The sequence below is a fragment of the Ranitomeya variabilis genome, chromosome 2, assembly GCF_051348905.1.
Source record: "Ranitomeya variabilis isolate aRanVar5 chromosome 2, aRanVar5.hap1, whole genome shotgun sequence".
NCBI lineage: Eukaryota > Metazoa > Chordata > Amphibia > Anura > Dendrobatidae > Ranitomeya > Ranitomeya variabilis.
The window spans coordinates 742,043,767-742,056,741 of record NC_135233.1 but is presented as its reverse complement, the minus strand read 5'-3'; the positions used below and the strand labels follow the sequence as shown (position 1 = coordinate 742,056,741).

Genomic DNA, 12,975 nt, shown 5'->3' with positions numbered 1-12,975 from the left:
TGTGCCGAAAACGCAGCGTCTAACAGTTCCAGCAAAGTGGATGGGATTTATAGAGATCTCATGCCCACTGTGCTTGGTGCGTGCTTCAAATCCCAACTTAACAATTTCACCTTGCAGGTACAACGAGTTTTACATACATGAGATGACATTGTGACGTCACAAAGGTCCTTCGCGCAAAGCATCCCTGGGAACGGAAGCCGCCGCATGCACCGCTTAGAGCCGGGAGGACTCCGGGGGCCGTCAGAAGGTAAGTATATCCTTATTTTTATTTTAATTCTTTATTTTACAGGAATATGGTACCCAGGGCCTGGAGGAGAGTTTCCTCTCCTCCAGACCCTGGGTATCATCCGGTACCGCTCCACGCACCATGTGCGGTGACCGCAGAGCTCCGCACCCGCCTTTTAAGACGACACCTGGCGAATAAGACGACCCCTGACATTTGAGAAGATTTTCAGGGGTTAAAAAGACATCTTATAAGCCAGAAAATACGGCATATATTTTTACTGTGTTCAATAGTCCCCTTAGGAGACTTGAAGTTGCAATCTTCATGTTGCACATGCTATACATAGCAGGGCTAAAGCCCGCTATGTATAGCTAAAATCGCTGTGAAGGATCCGCACCTCGCCACCCGGCCTGATGTCAATATTACATCAGCGGGATCAAGTGATAAGGTCTCCCCACTTGTACCAATGTGACGTTCAGCACCTCTTGGGGACACGTAAAGTCAGATTGGTACAGATTTACAAGGCAGAGGATGTGGCCCATGAAGTCACTGATGTGGCACCACAACTAGCCCACAACCCTGACAGGCTGAGAGGCTGCTTTCACTAGCACCAGTGAAACAGCGCCTGGTCAGCCCGGTCGTACTGCGAGTAGTCCCTCGTTCAATATACGCCTGGTCTGTTAACAGGTTTATATCACGTCAGAAACCAGCCCTGGTAACATGAAAAATTAAACCGAGAAACTGACATGTGGATTCGTTGATCAAGATAAAAGAGCAGCTCCAGGGTAAATTATTTAATCGCCTTAAAGGCACACTAGAAAATACACGATGGTTATACATGAACAATGGTCAGATATGAAAATACAGGTGAAGTACAACAGATATAAGCAGATATTAAAAGTCAGTTACCAGCAGATGAAAGGCTTAGTTTGTGGGGAAGGGGCTGCCGCATGGGAGGCTGGTGGTCCCCTCTGTTGCTTGACTTCTCCCAACACGATAGGTCATTGCAACCTCCCCAGAAAAAAAAAAAAAAACACTAGGCCAATCTCTGCAGTAGCATTTAATAGCTTGGTTGGTTACACCCTTTTCCACCCACAAGATGGTCCTTAGGTCCCTCCCCTGGAGGTTTGAAGCTAAATCTCCAAAACCTATGAAATATAACTCCTGTCATAGAGGTTACCTTCGGTCAATGGGCTCCGTTCTCAGCCGGGCTGAGCTGCGGTGAGATTCCCGCTAGCACCGTGAGTGCTCACGGCTCATGCCACTAGCGGGGATCACACCGAAGTCACCGCAGTTCAGCCTGGCTGGGAACAGAGCACAGTGACCAAAGGTAACCTCTATGACGTCACCCCCGGTCACTGACCCAGCGTTCCCAGCAGCTCATTCACCAGTGGTTCTCAGCCTGGATGGTCGCATCTTGGCACCGTCCAGGTTGAAAACTAATTATCCCCCAGACATGGATTACAGCGTAGGACAAAAAGACAGACAGGTATGGTATATTGTTGTTTTTTTTATTTTTGTTTTATTACAGGAGAACGAGGGCGTCAGTGGAATTAGGCGTTTGGTGAGTATAACTGTGTTTGATCTTTTTAAATAAAAAAGTAAAACTGTTTTGTTTTATCTGTAATAAAACACTTTACTCTGGCTGTCTTTATTTACCACACAACTATAGGATTAGTAATGGAGAGGTGTCTTATAGACGCTTCTCCACTACTAAGCCGTGTGCTTGATGTCACCTGACAAAACAAAGGTGCCATCAACCCCACAAATATGAACTCCACTTGCCACCGCTACAGGCCAAGTAGGAAGGGCCGGGCAAAGCGCCATAATTGGCGCATCTGATGAATGTGCCTTTTCTGGGCAGCTGCGGGGGCTGCTATTTTTAGGCTGGGGGGCTCAATATTCATGGCCCCTTATCAGCCTGGGAATACCAGCCACCAGCTGTGAGCTTTATGCGCATGCACGTGTGTGGAACATTTTGTGGTCCATGCCGACATTAAAAAAAGGACGTGTCAGCAAGTTTTGACCACAGACACACGGTCCGTGGAAAAACACTGACATGTGCACAGACCCATTCACTGAATAGGCAAATAGAACTCCGTTCCTCCAGAGTCTCTCTGTATGGCTAAGTAGTACTGTACAGCCACATATGGGGCATTGCCACGTTCAGTAGAAATTGTGGGACAAATTTTGGTGCCATTTTTACCCACTTCTTGTGTGAAAATATAAAATTTTTGCCCAAAACAAAATTTCAGTGGTAAAAATGTAGTTATTTTGTCTTCAATGCCCAATGGTATAAAATTCCGCGACACATCCATGGTGTAAATATGATCACTGCGCCCCTAAATGAATTCAGTGAGAGGCACCTGCAAACCATAACAGTAAAATCTGGCGCTCCTTGCCTTCAGAGCTTTGCACTGTGCATGAAAAATATTTCCTAATTACATGTAGGGTATTGGCGCACTCAGGGAAAAATGGACCTTAGTTTGCTGTAAAAAAAAAAATTCCTATTAGCCCCTAGAAAAATTAAAAACTTGAGGCTAAAACAACATTTTAGTGTATGCTTTCTTCACCGCTCAATAGTATAAAATTCTGTGAGACATGTGGTGTTAATATGATCACTGCACCCCTAGATTAATTCATTGGGGAGTGTAGTTGGTAAAATGAGTTCACATATAGGAGTTTCTGTTGTTCTGGCACATCAAGGGCTTTGTCAATGTGACATGGCACCCTCAAACCATTGCAGCAAAATCTGAACTCCAATATGGCGCTTCTTCCCTTCTGAGCTTTGCACTGTGCCTCAAAGGTAGTATTCCCCTACGTATGGGGTTTCGGCATACTCAAGAGAAATTGCACAACAACTTTTGGGGTCCAATTTCTCCTGTTACCCTTGGTCAAATTAAAAGTTGGGGGCAAAAAGATTATTTTTGTGGAAAAAACATGATTTTTTTATTTTCACGGCTCTACGTTATAAACTTCTGTGATGCACTTGGGGGTTCAAAGTGCTCACCACACATCTAGATAAGTTCCTTAGGGGGTCTAGTTTCCAAAATGATGTCACTTGTGGGGGGTTTCCACTGTTTAGGCACATCAGGGGCTCTCCAAACGCGACATGGCGTCCGATCTCAATTCCATCCAATTCTGCGTTGAAAAAGTAAAACGGTGCTCCTTCCCTTCCGAGCTCTGCCGTGCGCCCAAACAGTGGTTTACCCCCACATATGGGGTATCAGCGTACTCAAGACAAATTGCACAACTTTTGGGATCCAATTTCTTCTGTTACTCTGTTACCATTTGGAAAATAAAAAAAGCAAAGTACATTTTTTGTATTAAAAAAAAAAGTTAAATGTTCATTTTTTTTTTTAAACATTCCAAAAATTCCTGTGAAGCACCTGAAGGGTTAATAAATGAATGTGGTTTTGAGCACCTTGAGGGGTGAAGTTTTTAGAATGGCGTCACTTCTGGGTATTTTCTATCATACAGATGTAACAGAGTGTTACCCCAGCCTGTACACATGGACCATACTGTGATCAGGCTTACATTAGCATTCCTTGTCCTGTATCTGGTGGGGGTATGCTTGTCTTTGTTCCTCTCTGCAGTGGGCATCTCCAATACACAATCGTGTAGACAGACTCCAGACAGAGTTTCTGGAACATTCTTAATCATTCAAGCTATGTTTAAGTGGGTGGGTGTTAGTATCTCTGCTCAACAAGGGGGCTTATCCCAAGAGTGGTAGGACAATAAACCACATGTTCAGTTAGTTGATGCTGTGTGCTTTGAAGGACAAGGATTTGCTGCTGGATCCTGGTATCATGTATGGAGATTGGAGATCATTTTGCCACATGGAATTATGATGTCTCACCACCCTACTGGATTTAAGGGCTGAATCTAAAGACTGTTGTTGTGTGGTGACTTGCGAAGGGCTGGGATCTTATGCTGAGGCGAGATCCTGATGACCGTGTGTATTGTTAGAAGCTGCCATGTAGGACTGTGTTGTGTCCCTCATCTGCTGGATCCATTGAATTCACCCAAGGACTATTTCTAATATCCTGGCGTCGCATTGCCGGGTGGCGCCCCCGGATCTGCTCCCTTTGTGTGGACTTATTGTGGGCGCATTGTGGATTCATTGTGGACTCTAACGTTACCTTAATTTGTGTTACCCCACTTCCCTGCTCCAATAAATCTTGTTGGATTGTTTATCGGCCTGGTGTCTCTTCCTGCTCTGTCGCATACCCCGTCACAACAGACCCCTCAGAGTGACTTCAAATGTGATGTGGTCCCCAAAAAAAAAGGTGTTGTAAAAATGAGAAATTGCTGTTCAATTTTTAACCCTTATAACTTCCTAACAAAAAAAAATTGTGGTTCCAAAATTGTGCTGATGTAAAGTAGACATGTGGGAAATATTACTTATTAAGTTTTTTGTGTAACATATCTCTGTGATTTAAGGGCATAAAAATTCAAAGTGGGAAATTTGCAAAATTTGCAAAATTTGTGACAAAATTCCATTTTTTTCACAAATAAATGCAAGTCATATCAAAGAAATTTTACCACTATCATGAAGTACAATACATCACGAGAAAAACTCAGAATCACCGGGATCCATTGAAGTGTTCCAAAGTTATTACCTCACAAAGGGACAGTGGTCAGAATTGTAACAAATGGCCCGGTCATTAACATGCAAACCACCCTCGGGGGTAAAGAGGTTAAATAATAAGTTAGAAACTGCAATGACTTTTCTTTAGACCACGGGTGGGGGACCTTTTATGTGCCAAGGGCCATTTGGTTAATTATTCCATCCTTCCAGGGACGTACAATTCGTTATAACACCGCCCACAAGGTACGACCGGACGCTGACACTGATGTCAGGATGTGACCTCTCATTGCATGCTCCTCACATTCAGCACATCTAACAGGATTAACCCATGGATTATTCCACACTACTGTGCAGAGACAAAGGCATAAAATAAAAAAAGGAATTCACCTATACATTAGAAAGCACCTTCCTGTTTGATACGAGCCGACGTTCACAAGAATATCGTGATGTCAGTCAGGCACGGTGGTCTTTTGCAGATCACCGCCTATCACTACAACCCATCGGCGTCCCGCAATCATGTGACCGGAGCTCCGATGGGTGGGACTTGTGACACACTTCCAGCCGGCGCGTGTTAAATTCGGCTGTCAGTGATTGACAACGGATTCTAACAGGTTACCAGCCGTGGGTGCTTCTCGGATTCAGCCGCAGCTGTTAGAGGCACTTGATGGCTGATTAAATCAGCGACAGAGCCCACATCAAAGACAGGGACACGGCCGATTACATAAATATACGTCATCAGTTGTGAAGGGGTTAAAACATGACATATAAACAAGAGACCAGTAATTTATGAATACGCATGCAAAAAATAAAATGCAAAAAAAAAAAAAATGCAAGCAATCCAATTGATTTAATAGGTGCAGAAATGGTGCAGAAAATCTGCAATATCAAAAGTTCACCAAAAGCTCATCATGGGAATGCAGCCTTACACATTACCTAAGGAGTGCCACAGATAGAGAACAACCTATCCTACATTCCTTTAGGTTTTTATAAATCAGTGGCATCACTATTTCTTTAAAGGGAATATGTAATCAGAAAATGACCTACTGTTTAAAATCAGACTTTTATGTTAAATGTATGCTTGAAAAATGGGGGCATTTTTTAATATTAGTTTTCATATTTCAATTGATGTATAAAAAAAAAATTGAAGTCTTGCAAGTTTTGCACTGGTCACTTGAACTTGTTTCTTAGAATCCTACTTCCAATTCATCCGCATGTGCGTTAGCAGCACTATACTGACTCAGACCCAATATTTTGTATTAAAATGTATAATTAATGAGCGTGTGAATAGGTCATTGTGAAGGGAGGGGCAGCGGAGACATCACCTATGGGGAATGGTGGATTCAAGGTTATAGTTGTGTATAGAGTTGTTACCTGTTGTTGTGATCTGTGATGACAACGAAACTGCTGAAAAGTCTTCTGTATACAAGAAGCAGCATGGGTCTAAAATAATCCCAGTGGCCTGGGTGAAAACTGCAAGATTTCTAACCTTTTTCAAAATACAAATCTTATTTAATCATTAGGTCACTTCTAATTAAACATACCATTTAAGATGAAGAGCAATGGGACTTCCGACATGTGACTGATTGCATGAATCATCCATACAACACAGGAGACGACTGATGGAATATTATGTTCTTCATCTGTCACGTGCTCATTATTTTATCTGTTAAGCTGCTGTACACGTGTTATATTCTTCCATACGCTAGCGTACAACTTATTTCTCATCAAAGGACAAAAGGGTCCCTGGGACAACCAGAAAATGTGTCCCTTTAACCAGATTTTGCAGAGTAGAGGATTTGATTACATTTTTTATATATTAAATAATAAGTTAGAAACTGGCAATGACTTCTGTTTAGACCACGGGTAGGGGACCTTTTATCTGCCAAGGGCCATTTGGTTAATTATTCCATCCTTCGGGGGACAAACAAATCGTGCTGACACCGCCCACAAGGTGCGACCGGACGCTGACGCTGATGTCAGGATGTGATCTTTCATTGCACACGCCTCAGCGTTCAGCACATCGAACAGGATTGACCCATGGATTATACCACGCTACTGTGCAGAGACAAAAGGCGTAAAAATGTATGGTCCCCAATCTATGGACAGAGACATCTGAACAATAGAAACAGGAATTCCCCTATACATTGGAAAGCACCTGCCTGTGATACACTGTACAAAGTAGCACAACTGTATCTCTTCTTACAATTATAAACCATTCCCGTGGGTTAAAATAAAAAGGACACACACAAGCAGACATACCGTCTTGTGTCCATTTTGACAGGCAACGTGCAGTGCCGTCTGTCCCATTGCATCTTCCACATCCACATTGCTGACGTGCTGCACGAGGTCATGCAGAAGCTCTGTCCGGCCATTAACTGCCAGCCAGTGAATCTATGATGGGGGACAAAGAAAGTCTATGAAAAAAAAAAGACAAAACCACCAGAGCCGTTCTCAGAACTTGTATCAATAACTTGAGGGTTATCATGACAGTCTGCAGTCACTCGGTGTGACTGCAGACTTGTGAATCCTTGCAGCGTGCGCACACCACACAGTCATTGTATTGAGCGAGGCCGTGCCCCTCTAATCAGAATGCTCATCACATAGTCGTGGTCTCGCCATCAGCACCGGACAATCATCACAGCGCTCACTGTGCAACTATATGGAAACGGACATGGAGTACATCCACTTACTGCAGTCAGGCCCTCATTGTTACAAATGTTGACGTCTGCGTTATATTCCAGAAGTTTGCTCATGCATTTCTTCTGCCTGTAAGAATTGTATAGAAAGTTACAAACAGACAATAAAGGATGTAGGAGTAGATACCCTGTTTTGCAGGAGATTACACTACAGGACAAGCATCCTCATGCCTCCTAGTCCAACCACACCCCAAGAACTGATTAGCAGCTCTCAGTCACTGTACATTGTACACAGAAAGCTGCCAATAGGTGGTGTGGGCAGGATTATAAAGAGCTCAGAATTCAGAGCTCTTCTACATCTGCGTAAAAAAAACCTGTGATTCTATCACAACTGCTGCACCTAGTAAACTAAATGATACATCACTGTAATTCGGGTCTCTGTTCCTACATCACGCTGCCCTCAGACATATTTTCAGATGTTCCTTTAAACAGATCTTGAACACATACCCATTTCGAGCCGCCAAATGAAGAGGTGTGCATCCGGAGATATCCTGATAGTTGGGATTGGCTCCTCTCTTCAGGAGCAAAACTAAGCACTCCACAGAGCCACAGCTGGAAAAAGCAATGAAAGTATGAGAAGCAAATAGAACAAAAAGAGTAAAAAAGGCGTAAGTTAGATGAGACAGAAAAAAACAATAGCACTCTACAGGCAAGTAAATAATTCCAAGATGTCACAATAAAATGCCAAATTAGTCATTTTGCTACTTACCATGAACTTACATGATTTTGTTGTCAGTAATCTTGAAGAGTTTTTCCAGAATTAACAATAATTTGCATAAAGGCAGTAAATGTAGAAAAACAACATAATAAACACGACTTACCTGAGGATTCCCCTGATGCTTCCTACTTACCAGTGATGAGTGAACGTGCTCTGATAAGATGTTATCCCAGCATGCTTGAGGGCTAACAGGGTGTGTTCGAAAATACGTTCAAGTCCCCGCGCCTGCATTAATCGCGGCTGTAACACATGCCTAACAAACAGACAATCCCTGCATGTGCTGCAGCTGTCGAACAGCATTGAGACATACAGTGGTGGGGACTCGAACAGGCTATTCGAGCACCCCAAAAATACTGTTAGCACCCGAGCATGCTCAGATAACACCTTATCAGAGCACATTCACTATTCACTACTGCTTACTACTCTGCAGAAGTCACATTTTACTCGCTTATTTAGCGCCAACATATTCCGCAGCGCTTTACGTACATTATCATCACTGACCCCAATTCGACTCACAATCTAAATTCCCTACCAGTATGTCTGTAGTGTGGGAGGAAAGCTACACGAACACGGGTAGAACATACAAACTTCTTGCAGATGTTGTCCTTGGTGGTATCTTCATCCAGGACCCCAGTACAGCAAAGAAACAGTGCTAACTACTGAGCCACCATGCTACACTACAAGCAGCCACCCACTGACCACAGTGCCGTTGAGATGGACTGCAATAGATCAAGCTATTGGCCAGTGATTGGCAGCAGCGTTTATATGGGTAGATGGCAAGTGACTGGTGCAGAGTAGTAATCAGACACCAAAGGGGAGCACTGAAACGCCACAGTGGAGCAAAAGGAGGAATAGAATAGGTAATTAATGCCGGATTTATTTTTATAACATTCTCTCTAGGTAAATTTTCATTGATCCTGGAAACCTAGTTTAACCCCTTCCAAGACTTTTTTTTTTTAAATGGGATGTCCAGCAGATACAGATTATTATTATTATTAACACTGTTAATAAGAATGGAATTTACTTATGCCAGTCTTGACCTAAAGAGCGACGGAACACAACGTGCCAAATTACATAAGAAGGACAATAAGAGATTTTCAGCATATTTTGTTTGTGCGAGGGCAAACAGACAGGACAGAACAAAGATTGTGAGGTTCCTTTTCCCACCTACATGGGTAGAAAACTCCTTCAATAAGCCAAAACGACAAGTAAAACATGGTAAATTAAATGGACATTTGCTGGACGGCAAATAACTTGTGTTTCCACACTGAATAGAGGAATTACTCTCAGTCTTATATGCATATACAGAAGACTAGCTATTGAACCCGTTCTACGCCCGGGTGGCGAGCATTTATATTGGTATATGGTCTCCATCCTGGTATGTGCTGCTCCCATCTTGCTCTCCCATCCTGTCATGTGCTGCTCCATCCTGCGCCCCCATCCCGTCATGTGCTGCTCTATCCTGCGCCTCCATCCTATCATGTGCTGCTCCATCCTGCGTCCCCATCCTGTCATGTGCTCCCATCCTGCGCCCCCATCCTGTCATATGCTGCTCCATCCTACACCCCCATCCTGTCATGTGTGTGCCCCCATTCTGTCATGTGCTGCTCCCATCCTGCGCCCCCATCCTGTCATATGCTGCTCCATCCTACACCCCCATCCTGTCATGTGTGTGCCCCCATTCTGTCATGTGCTGCTCCCATCCTGTGCCCCCATTCTGTCATGCGCTGCTCCCATCCTGCACCCCCATCCTGTCATGTGTGCGCCCCCATTCTGTCATGTGCTGCTCCCATCGTGCGCAATCATTCTGTCATGTGCTGCTCCCATCCCACGCCCCCATTCTGTCATGTGCTGCTCCCATCCCGCGCCCCCATTCTATCATGTGCTGCTCCCATCCCGCGCCCCCATTCTGTTGTAATGTGCTGCACCCATTCTGCCATATGTTGCTCCCATCTTTCTCTCTCCGGCTCTACTGCCCGAGGGCGGCTGTGCTGAGTGCGGGCGGCTGTGCTGAGTGCGGGCGGCTGTGATGACTGCGGGCGGCTGTGATGACTGCGGGCGGCTGTGATGACTGCGGGCGGCTGTGATGACTGCGGGCGGCTGTGATGACTGCGGGCGGCTGTGATGACTGCGGGCGGCTGTGATGACTGCGGGCGGCTGTGATGACTGCGGGCGGCTGTGATGACTGCGGGCGGCTGTGATGACTGCGGGCGGCTGTGATGACTGCGGGCGGCTGTGATGACTGCGGGCGGCTGTGATGACTGCGGGCGGCTGTGATGACTGCGGGCGGCTGTGATGACTGCGGGCGGCTGTGATGACTGCGGGCGGCTGTGATGACTGCGGGCGGCTGTGATGACTGCGGGCGGCTGTGATGACTGCGGGCGGCTGTGATGACTGCGGGCGGCTGTGATGACTGCGGGCGGCTGTGATGACTGCGGGCGGCTGTGATGACTGCGGGCGGCTGTGATGACTGCGGGCGGCTGTGCTGAGTGCGGGCGGCTGTGCTGAGTGCGGGCGGCTGTGATGACTGCGGGCGGCTGTGATGACTGCGGGCGGCTGTGATGACTGCGGGCGGCTGTGATGACTGCGGGCGGCTGTGATGACTGCGGGCGGCTGTGATGACTGCGGGCGGCTGTGATGACTGCGGGCGGCTGTGATGACTGCGGGCGGCTGTGATGACTGCGGGCGGCTGTGATGACTGCGGGCGGCTGTGATGACTGCGGGCGGCTGTGATGACTGCGGGCGGCTGTGATGACTGCGGGCGGCTGTGATGACTGCGGGCGGCTGTGATGACTGCGGGCGGCTGTGATGACTGCGGGCGGCTGTGATGACTGCGGGCGGCTGTGATGACTGCGGGCGGCTGTGATGACTGCGGGCGGCTGTGATGACTGCGGGCGGCTGTGATGACTGCGGGCGGCTGTGATGACTGCGGGCGGCTGTGATGACTGCGGGCGGCTGTGATGACTGCGGGCGGCTGTGATGACTGCGGGCGGCTGTGATGACTGCGGGCGGCTGTGATGACTGCGGGCGGCTGTGATGACTGCGGGCGGCTGTGATGACTGCGGGCGGCTGTGATGACTGCGGGCGGCTGTGATGACTGCGGGCGGCTGTGATGACTGCGGGCGGCTGTGATGACTGCGGGCGGCTGTGATGACTGCGGGCGGCTGTGATGACTGCGGGCGGCTGTGATGACTGCGGGCGGCTGTGATGACTGCGGGCGGCTGTGATGACTGCGGGCGGCTGTGATGACTGCGGGCGGCTGTGATGACTGCGGGCGGCTGTGATGACTGCGGGCGGCTGTGATGACTGCGGGCGGCTGTGATGACTGCGGGCGGCTGTGATGACTGCGGGCGGCTGTGATGACTGCGGGCGGCTGTGATGACTGCGGGCGGCTGTGATGACTGCGGGCGGCTGTGATGACTGCGGGCGGCTGTGATGACTGCGGGCGGCTGTGATGACTGCGGGCGGCTGTGATGACTGCGGGCGGCTGTGATGACTGCGGGCGGCTGTGATGACTGCGGGCGGCTGTGATGACTGCGGGCGGCTGTGATGACTGCGGGCGGCTGTGATGACTGCGGGCGGCTGTGATGACTGCGGGCGGCTGTGATGACTGCGGGCGGCTGTGATGACTGCGGGCGGCTGTGATGACTGCGGGCGGCTGTGATGACTGCGGGCGGCTGTGATGACTGCGGGCGGCTGTGATGACTGCGGGCGGCTGTGATGACTGCGGGCGGCTGTGATGACTGCGGGCGGCTGTGATGACTGCGGGCGGCTGTGATGACTGCGGGCGGCTGTGATGACTGCGGGCGGCTGTGATGACTGCGGGCGGCTGTGATGACTGCGGGCGGCTGTGATGACTGCGGGCGGCTGTGATGACTGCGGGCGGCTGTGATGACTGCGGGCGGCTGTGATGACTGCGGGCGGCTGTGATGACTGCGGGCGGCTGTGATGACTGCGGGCGGCTGTGATGACTGCGGGCGGCTGTGATGACTGCGGGCGGCTGTGATGACTGCGGGCGGCTGTGATGACTGCGGGCGGCACATGCTTCCCGCTCTGACTGACTGCCGGCCGGAATGTAAGAGCAGAGCACAGCGGTGACGTCACCGCTGTGCTCTGCTTTCACTTTACGGCGGCACTCAGTCAGAGCGGGAAGCAGACTGCAAGGGACCTGACAGACACCGGAATGTGAGTATGTACTGTTTTTTTTTTTTTACTTTTACGATGGTAACCAGGGTAAACATCGGGTTACTAAGCGCGGCCCTGCGCTTAGTAACCCAATGTTTACCCTGGTTACCCGGGGCCTTTGGCATCGTTGGTCGCTGGAGAGCTGTCTGTGTGACAGCTCCCCAGCGACCACACAACGACTTTCCAACGATCACGGCCAGGTCGTATCGCTGGTCGTGATCGTTGGAAAGTTGCAGAGTGTGACAGTACCCCAAGTGTGCATGGTGAATAACACACATTTGATTGGATTAAGCGGCCTCTCCCCTGATGATTGGGAAACAAGAAACGCGTTGGGAGAACCCATTATGAAGGAGGACGTAACGATGGTTGGGATGAAATTCGGAGGAATGAGGTCTTGAATGGGCACGTAGAGAGCCTCCTCATATATACAAGCATCACAACACATCTTGTTACAAGCTGCGAAGCAAGGAACCTGCATCTTGGGTGAGATCGTTCCTGTATTTCAGCAGCTAATATAAGTGGCGTACTCTATAAAGTATAATACATAGACCACTTAATAAGC

General features: G+C 48.2%; 1 protein-coding gene across 4 annotated transcripts in view; it reads right to left on the bottom strand.

Annotated features, from left to right (window-relative positions):
* Window positions 1-12,975, bottom strand: part of HACE1 (HECT domain and ankyrin repeat containing E3 ubiquitin protein ligase 1) — a 163,180-nt gene that overhangs the window by 140,232 nt on the left and 9,973 nt on the right. For all 4 annotated transcript variants that reach the window (XM_077289651.1, XM_077289654.1, XM_077289653.1 and 1 more), the window contains exons 4-6: window positions 7,958-8,062; window positions 7,505-7,580; window positions 7,074-7,205 (exon numbers count right to left, since the gene is read on the bottom strand). In XM_077289651.1, the coding sequence (XP_077145766.1) occupies window positions 7,074-7,205; window positions 7,505-7,580; window positions 7,958-8,062 (313 nt within the window). The remainder of the gene's footprint in view (window positions 1-7,073; window positions 7,206-7,504; window positions 7,581-7,957; window positions 8,063-12,975) is intronic.